The sequence below is a fragment of the Diospyros lotus genome, chromosome 1 (assembly GCF_014633365.1).
Source record: "Diospyros lotus cultivar Yz01 chromosome 1, ASM1463336v1, whole genome shotgun sequence".
NCBI classification, from domain to species: domain Eukaryota; kingdom Viridiplantae; phylum Streptophyta; class Magnoliopsida; order Ericales; family Ebenaceae; genus Diospyros; species Diospyros lotus.
The window spans coordinates 40,926,071-40,934,658 of NC_068338.1; the positions used below are offsets into that span (position 1 = coordinate 40,926,071).

The 8,588-nt window shown below is 37.1% G+C and overlaps 2 protein-coding genes across 3 annotated transcripts; both read left to right on the forward strand.

The window, feature by feature from the left end:
- The first annotated feature begins 383 nt into the window (after window positions 1–383).
- Window positions 384–4,576, forward strand: LOC127790591 (probable 1-acyl-sn-glycerol-3-phosphate acyltransferase 5). 2 transcript variants are annotated; one of them, XM_052320165.1, is made up of 5 exons: window positions 384–560; window positions 1,515–2,204; window positions 2,499–2,629; window positions 2,845–2,934; window positions 4,058–4,576. In XM_052320165.1, exons 2-5 carry the CDS (start codon window positions 1,609–1,611, stop codon window positions 4,465–4,467), a joined length of 1,227 nt encoding a protein of 408 aa, XP_052176125.1. In that variant the 5' UTR covers window positions 384–560; window positions 1,515–1,608; the 3' UTR covers window positions 4,468–4,576. The 2 variants fall into 2 exon arrangements, with proteins under 2 accessions (XP_052176125.1, XP_052176132.1); XM_052320172.1 differs by lacking the exon at window positions 2,845–2,934 and having other exon boundaries at window positions 387–560.
- Window positions 4,577–5,756: 1,180 nt separating this feature from the next.
- Window positions 5,757–6,353, forward strand: LOC127810379 (putative lipid-transfer protein DIR1). Its single transcript, XM_052349833.1, has one exon. The coding sequence runs from the start codon at window positions 5,816–5,818 to the stop codon at window positions 6,131–6,133; it is 318 nt and encodes a 105-aa protein (XP_052205793.1). The 5' UTR covers window positions 5,757–5,815; the 3' UTR covers window positions 6,134–6,353.
- The last annotated feature ends 2,235 nt before the right edge of the window (window positions 6,354–8,588 follow it).

Consider the following 8,588-nt stretch of genomic DNA (forward strand, 5'->3'; position numbering starts at 1 on the left):
GTTTTACAATTTTCACAATTTTTTTTGAAAAAACACTAAATAAAGTCTAATAAAACATTTCAAACGCTCACCATCTTACCCTTCATGTATCTTTGGACAAGTAAAGGTCATAAATTTCAAAAGTGACCACGAGTTCAGCATTACCATATTTTACAAATTTTACGTATACATAAACATAAATTCTTTAACGTAACCTTTTCTCTAAAATTACCCTAAAAAGCAAACACAAAAGCTTCACGGTATTTGGACTCGGGCCCCGGGGAGCCCAAAATGGACGCACCGACCAAAGGAAGCGGCCCGGTTCCAGCCCATTGCCGGTAGGGGCATATTGGTAAATAGAAGGAAGTCCGTACCCCTTTTGTCAAATTCTAAAGCCCACCGGATGACTCTGCATTCGACAGCCTCACAACGTACCAGACTTCCTTCGATCTTCGCTCCAGACTTCGTTCGATGAGCTTTTGTACGTTTTGGAACGTTGGGAGGTCTCCGTCTCTTTGTACCATCGAATCGAAGCCCTAAAACCGAGAACCATACGGCTCGGCCTCGCCTGTTCTTCTCCGGTACTCACTTGGATCTCCTGCATTCGAAAGTAGAAACGCACATCCGTATTAGTTGTAATTTTGTACGGTGTTCTGCCTCTTTTAATCCGATTACGAGACAGATCGGTCGATTAAGCCGGATATGTTGTTTGTAGAATCTGTAACGTCTCTTGTTTACTTCATTTGATTTGAGTCGTTATGCACTTGTCTTCTATCTCACTGTTCATGCACAAATTCACGCATTTGTATGCTTTAGGCCCATTTTCGCCGATGGAAGTCGTGATCGGAGCTGAAGTTGCTGATATATATTATATTTGATGGATTTGTGAATAAAATCACTTTAAAACAACAAATGCTACTTGTTGTCAATGCATAGTGCTGAAAGGTTGCATATGTGTTGTTTTTGATTAATTTTATTGATTTAAAAGTGGAGTGGGCTCTGTATGGGAATTAAACATTACATGTGTTTGCCCGTACAACTTGTTATCACTTTGTGAAAGTGCTTTTGCTGGTAGACCACTGTTTTTTTGGCAGTTTTGAATGTCATTTTGTAGATATGTTCCATGTCCGTAAATTCCCTGCAGTATCCTTACCATAATTTATTCTCAGTGTTTATTAAATTAGTAGTGGTGGCTAGTGTTTATTAAATTAGTAGAGGTGGCATAGTGTCAGCCTCGTGATGCTAGCTTCTTCATATGGTATTAGTAACATAATACTACTGATCCTTATTCAAAATGTTTTGCAGGATAAATCTAGAGGCCTCTTGATTTTACTAGATTTTTGCCTCTCACTTCCTTAATCAGACCAGTTGTTATTGTTATGAAACCTATAAGTTGAACTATATTATCAACACTTTAATCTGGAGTCATTGCTTCACTTTATAGCGTTATTGTCAGAGAGAAGAAGAACCATTTATTGCCTTGTATTAATTTGTGAAGTAATAGCTCTAAGATCAGATTACTGTTTGGACTTCAGGGGCATCTTTATTGATCGCTTGGAACTCCTTTGGTTGACCTTTTAATAGCGTCTAACATAAAAGGTATTGTATGTGTTGGGGACCTGAAACCAAATGGATGCATATGCAAGTTCACAGACTGACAATCAGAGGACTTTGAAATCAAGTGATCGACCAAGGAGCCAACCTTTAACTCCACTAAGAGTTCTAAGGGGTGTAGCATGTCTATCAGTGTTACTTTTAACAGCATTTATGATGTTAGTGTACATTGGCTTTGTGACCGCGGTCATCTTCCGATTTTTCAGTGTACACTACAGCAGGAAAGTGACATCCTTTTTCTTTGGTGCCTGGCTAGCTTTGTGGCCTTTTCTCTTCGAAAAGATAAACAAAACTAAGGTAGTGTTTTCTGGAGAAAGTGTTCCTGCAGGGGAACGCGTTTTGCTTATTGCAAACCATAGAACAGAGGTGGATTGGATGTATTTGTGGGACCTTGCATTGCGCAAGGGACAGCTCGGATACATAAAGTATATCCTTAAGAGTAGTTTGATGAAATTACCCGTATTTGGCTGGTCATTTCATATAATGGAGTTCATTCCGGTTGAGAGGCGGTGGGAGGCTGATAGATCAATTGTGCATCAAATGCTTTCAACTTTTAAGGATTGTCAAGATCATCTCTGGCTTGCAGTTTTCCCCGAAGGCACAGATTTCACGTAATTTCATACATCCTTTTTGGTTTCATTAATTTCTGGTTTTTTGACCTGTTCACTCAACCACTTGTTATCTGTTAAATAATCAAGCAATGTATCATACTATACTTATTCCTAAATTCAGGCATTTATTACAGGGAAACCTTGTATTGATTTCCTTTGGAAATTTACAGATGCTAAAGGAAAAAGCATATCAATGGCTTCAGAAATCTTATAGCCTTTCGATATTTATCTTGAACATAATCCTTCTATTTCATATTCAATTAATTTAATAAGTTGCTGCTCCATTTATTGCAGTGAGCGGAAGTCTAGTCAAAGTCAGAAATATGCAGCTGAAAATGGACTACCTATCCTTAAGAATGTCCTGCTTCCAAAGACAAAGGGTTTTTATGCTTGCTTGGAGGAATTGAGAGATTCATTGGATGCAGGTTCTTTGTATTCCCCTGCATTGTTTGTATTGTCATCTGGTCTCTCTTTGTGTTCCATTGAAATCAATTTCCTCTGGCTTGCAGTTTAGGGCTTTCATTTTCATTAAAAAAAGAAAAAAGAAAACTGGATTATATTGGTTGATAACTTTGATTGATTTTCAATTTGGATTGTGAAACTTTTTTCTTTTTTCTTTCTTCATTATTCTCACTGCCAGTATATAGTCATCCTCGGGTGATTCTCTGGGAGTTAAAAGGACTCTTAGATCTCGATTCCTATGGGGCTCCAGAAGTCTGGTGGCAGAGGGGTATGAGAAAATAATGAAAATGAAAAAAATGCCCTTCTGGTTGTCTTAACATTTTTTTCAAAATTTTTGAAAATGAAAAAAAGCAAATAAATGCCTTTCTTTGTTTTCATTTTTAAAATAATCAATACAAAAACAGAATACTGAAAACAAAACGGGTGCCAAATGGACTTATTGCTAGCCTCATAGGGATGGTATGATATAGGAAACCATGCTTCATTTAGTTCTTAATTTCAGTAGCATGATTCTTGATGCAAATATAGCTGTAGGTCATGCATGTAACTGGTATTGCTTTCACAGAAATGTTTAATGAGAATAATTTCTACATGCTTCATTTTGCATATTGAAGTTGTATATAAATCTTTAGTTCTTAATTTCAGTAGCGTGATTTTTTATGCAAATATAGTTGTAGGTCATGCATGTAACTGGTATTGCTTTCACAGAAATGTTTAATGAGAATAATTTCTACATACCACTTGAATGCTTAGTTGAAGATTTTGCAAGTTTCCTGATTTATCATTCTCTGCTTCTGGAGAACAACTAAATTCCTCTTCACAGGTATCATGCCACATTGCTCGGTGATTCTTTTTCCACCTTTTTACGGGGTTGCTTAATTGGGTTTTTAAGCCTTTCGTCTCCTTCCTTCTCTCTCTCTCTCTCTCTCTCTCTCTCCACGCACACGTAATATTTTTGAGAGAGACACAACTTATCTGCAATGAACTGAAATGTTTGGTTACTCACCTGATGGGTACCGTGTCATATTGGAAACAATTCCGTCATGCTGTATATTGCAATTGTACTTGTATGTAGACTTCAAGTCAGCTCCTCCTACATTTTTTTTTCCTTTTCTTCTTTCCTTTTTGACTCTACCTTCCTACAACCAGCCAGAAAAAAAAAATCTTTTTTTTTTTTAAATAACCCAATTTAAATCCTATATCTTGTGAAATGCAAGATGAGCTTCATTTCAACATTTTAGGCCTGAATGTCACCTTACTTTGTTAATCACAACATTCACCACTTTGGGGGGTGTAATAAATATTATTAATATTGCTTTTGCGCATGCATCGGTGCTTCTCTTAAGTATATTTGCGAAAAGTCTTAATCTAATGTCATCTATGCACTGCAGTTTATGACATTACCATCGGCTACAAGCATCGTTGCCCATCCTTCTTGGACAATGCTTTCGGTGTGGACCCTTCTGAAGTACATATTCATGTTCGCCGCATCCCTCTCAGTGACATCCCAGAATCCGAAGAAAAGACTGGATCATGGCTGCACGATACGTTCCAGCTCAAGGATCAGTTGCTTTCCGACTTTTATGTACGTGGCCATTTCCCTAGCGAAGGAACAGAAAGGAGCCTGTCTATGATTAAGTGCTTGACAAATTGCTTGTGTGTAATCAGCTTCACGAGCTTATGTACCTTCTTGACCCTTTTCTCATCTGTCTGGTTCAAAATATACGTGTCTTTAGTTTGTGCATATCTGGCATCTGCTACCTATTTTCACATTTATCCTAGCCCTGTGCTGGCTATATGACAGCTTCATCAATGTCTGCCAAATACGTGTATCGATCAAACACTTAATTCTCATTAAAGGGTATAAACTTTCCCACTGGTTAATACAAAATTTCCTTGCTGTTACTTGATTTGGTTTTGGTCTTTCCACATGTTCTGATTGAGGAGCAGCTTTGCTATTTCTGTTGATGGGTGGTTGTGTGGTAGCTGTGTAAATCTCCTCCATCTTTCGATTTCTTTTCATGGGCTTAACCTAGTTCTGAGATGCTAGTTTCCCATGGTCTGGTCGGGTTGACCCGTGTATGGCCATCCCAACCCTGAGGCATCCCCTTAAATAGAGACTTATTTTGTAAAATTTTATTTAAAACTTGGCAAAATATTACAAAATCTTAAGTTACAGATTTTTACACAAGAAAATTCCACGAAAACAGTTAAAAAGAAGTGGCTTGAGAAGTTTTAAGTATATAAAGTTTTTGAGACCTAACTATTTGAAAAAAAAAAAAAGAAGGTTTATAAATCAAAAGGTGGTCTTTGAGACTTAGAAAAAAAAAATATGGCAAAAAAGACTTGAAATCTACACATTAGGCTTGGCTTTATTAGGTGGCTCAAATAGGTTTCTGTATTAATGTGATAATATTTAATAGATGGTGGATATTATTACAAAATTGAAATAAATTTTTGTAATTATTCGAAATAAAAATACAGGAATCATACAAAAGTATCATTTCTCTACCTCCTAATTAGCTCATAATTAAAGTTGTCCACAAATTTTAGTGGACTGATCCAGAAAAGTCATATAACAGTACAAGATTGGATCACATGCATGCAATAATTAGTGATGCTAATCCACCAGACATTTTAAACTACAAAAAGTAAACCAGCCAAAGACGGATAACATTAATTCCCTCTAAAAATCAGTCAATGTTCTGAGCAGTAGACCAACAACAAATTCTCTATACCCCAGCTGCCCTGCCCCAATTCAAACGCGAAGCCCGTGATGAATAATGCCAAATTGCCAACCTCTTCTTGTCACGGGGGATCTTTCGGTGCTATTTCTCTTCAAACCCATCATTATATGTTATGTGGAAATATTAATTTAATACAGGGCGTAAGTCTGGGCTTAGGGACACCTTAGGCTCAGCCAACTCTTTGCCCCCCACTACTGATCGTGATCGACGTGTGGTGCATCTGCGCCATCGATATATTATCTAGTTATATAATATTTTTATTTATATGTCATTAATTCTAAGCATATTTTTCCCATATAATATATGAGTGTATGATCGTCTCCCTTATATAAATATAGCCCTAACCCAACAGCATTACCACCATCACCAAAAAAGCCAGCAGCAACAGCAAGGGGCAGAGATATGACGGAAGGATCTGCAAAACTCGCGATGGTGGCAATATTATGGGTTCTGGTGGCCGCAGCCACCGCGCCGGAGCCAGTGTCGGCCATGTGCGGCATCAGCACAGATGGTCTAGTTGCATGCAAGCCGTCGGTGGCAATCGGCAAAAACCCTGCGCCGCCCTCGGCCGCCTGCTGCTCGGCTCTCTCCGGTGCCGACATGAACTGCCTCTGCCAGTACAACAAGCCCGAGCTCTTGGCTTCGCTGGGCATCGACCGGAAGCTCGTCATGCAACTCCCCACCAAGTGCAACCTGGCACAGCGGGTTCCCTGCGCATGAGCCGGCCCGCCCCCTCGTTAATAATTATTGTTTGGAATATGTACTGGGGATGGATAAACTTGTGTAGTAAGTATGAGCACGAGTTGAACAAGTGCTTCAATATTTGTGTTGTATGCTTGCCGTGTGCTTTCTTTCTACTGTTGTCGTCGCAATGTATGTACTTATTAAAGTATTCGGTGTGTCTTTGAATTATGATGTAATGGAAAGAGTTTCTTTTTTCTTTTTTTTTTCGCTAAGTAAAGCTCTGCTTCTACGGTTAATGAATTATGCATGGCTTGTTGGGCCTACTATTTAACTCTTTTTAACTTTTCTCCTAATTAAAATGAACTTAATTCATTTTGTTGGTGTGAAGTGATGAGGTTGTGTTGTGTCATAAAATAAATAAATTAATTTATAGCTATTACAATTATGATTCAAAATTTAAATTTGATTAAGATTGGGACTTAATTTGACCATGATGATGACTTTAAATTTAATTGTAATTATGATGTTGTAAAATTGGATTTTATGTGAAATTTATCTTATATAGAGAAATATTCCCATGCATCATTTTCTTATCAAGATATGATTTTCTGTGTTCATCCATAAATAATTTTAGGTCTATAAATTAGTGTTTAATACTCTAAAATTAATTATAACTATATCACTTTTGTATTATCAATATTTGATTAATGATATTTTGTTATTTTTACTCGTGATTTTTCTCAATTTGGATTTTTCACGCAAATTCTGTGTTTGTGTGTTTGATTGTGGTTTGTTGTCCATCCAATTTCATAACAAACTGGTATCAGAGCCGTTGGATCAAACAATTAACGTTTGACAGATCTTAACTGTTGGATCTGCATTATCATCAGCTGGTTTCAAGTTGCCTAGCATGTTCAGCCCCTATCGTCGTCGCATGTCTATTTCTTCTTCTGTCGTCAACGACCCCGCTTTCACCGTTAACCACCATTGCCTTCATCATCAGTTCAGATTCAGTCGTCTTCCTTCACCTCGTCGGTCGTTTGCCTTTTGTCGTTTGCCTTTTGTCGTTTGCTTGCCATTGTCAATTGGGTTTCTCCATTGCAAAAGACCATTGTTTCAGCACACCCAGATCCTTATCCATATTCAGTTAGATCCGAATCACCAGGTCCATACCCGTTTTAGATTTGATCAGCTCAGGGTTGACCCATTAGGCCATATCCGACCAGCCAATCTGCCAACCCAGATTCAAATCTATTTTTGCCCAAATTTATTATCCAAATCTAATTTTCTAGTTTGGTTTCTATTGGGATTTTGTTTATCGATCATTTGGCATTATTTGAGATTATTTAATCTTTATATTGGTTACCTATGATATTCCATTACTGGATCGGAATATCTTGATTCTCACTATTGCAAGTTAAAATGCGTACAATTTTGCATGAATGGATTTAGATGAATGTGGAGTTATCAAAGGGGATTTATATTGATAAATGCAAAGTTATTAAGATCAACGAAGTTATGTTAAGGCTGATCTCTAACTATGTCTTAAGTGCAATTGAAGATATCCATTACAATAAATTTTGTGGGAATTTGGGTGGTATTTTATGTGGTGCAGTTTTGGTTGGTATTTATCAGGAGATTAATTATTTGTAATTTTGTTGGAATAAAGAATTTTGAATAATTCTATATTTGAATTTTGTGTCAAGGTGCAGCTTGTTACAATTGTGACTCAAAATTCAAATTTGACTAAGATTGGGACTCCTAATTTGACCTTGATTATGACTTTAAATTTAACTGCAATTATAATGTTGTCAAATTCAATTTTATGTGAGATTTATTTCATCTAAAGGAATATCCTCATGCATAATTTTCTTATTAGGATATAATTTTCTGTGTTTATCCATAGATAATTTTAGATCTATAAATAGGTGTCCAATACTTTGAAATTAATTGCAGCTATATTATTTTTGTATTACTAATATTTGGTTAGTGATATTTTATTCTTTTTGCCCGTACGTGATTTTTTTCAATTTGAGTTTTTCACATAAATTCTGTGTTCGTGTGTGTTTGATTGTGGTTTGTGTCGATCCAATTTCGTAACAAACTGGTATTAGAGCCGTTGGATCAAATCATCAACATTTGACAAATCTCAAAGGTTGGATCTGCATTATCATCATTTGCATCAGCTGGTTTCAGGTTACCCAGCACGTTCAGCCCCCATCATCATCACATGTTTGCCTCATTTTCTGTCGTCAACGACCTCGCCTTCACTATCGACCACCCTTGCCCTCACCGTCGCTTAAGATCTGGTCGTCTTCCTTCACATCATTGGTCGTTTGCTTTTCATCGTTTGCCAGCCATTGTCGATTAAGTTTCTCCATTGCAAAAGACCATTATTTCAACACAGCCAAATCCTTATCTAGATCTAGTTAGATACAAATCACCAGGTCTATATCTCGCTTCAGATTTGGTTAAGGTTGATCCATTAGGC

Bases quoted from the DNA above. Each gene is read 5' to 3' on its own strand.
- LOC127790591 (XM_052320165.1), top strand. From the start codon at position 1,609: ATGGATGCATATGCAAGTTCACAGACTGACAATCAGAGGACTTTGAAA. The intron at 2,630-2,844 runs GTTCTTTGTATT...TCTCACTGCCAG, and splicing joins GAGAGATTCATTGGATGCAG to TATATAGTCATCCTCGGGTG. The intron at 2,935-4,057 runs GTATGAGAAAAT...TATGCACTGCAG, and splicing joins AGAAGTCTGGTGGCAGAGGG to TTTATGACATTACCATCGGC.
- LOC127810379 (XM_052349833.1), top strand. From the start codon at position 5,816: ATGACGGAAGGATCTGCAAAACTCGCGATGGTGGCAATATTATGGGTT.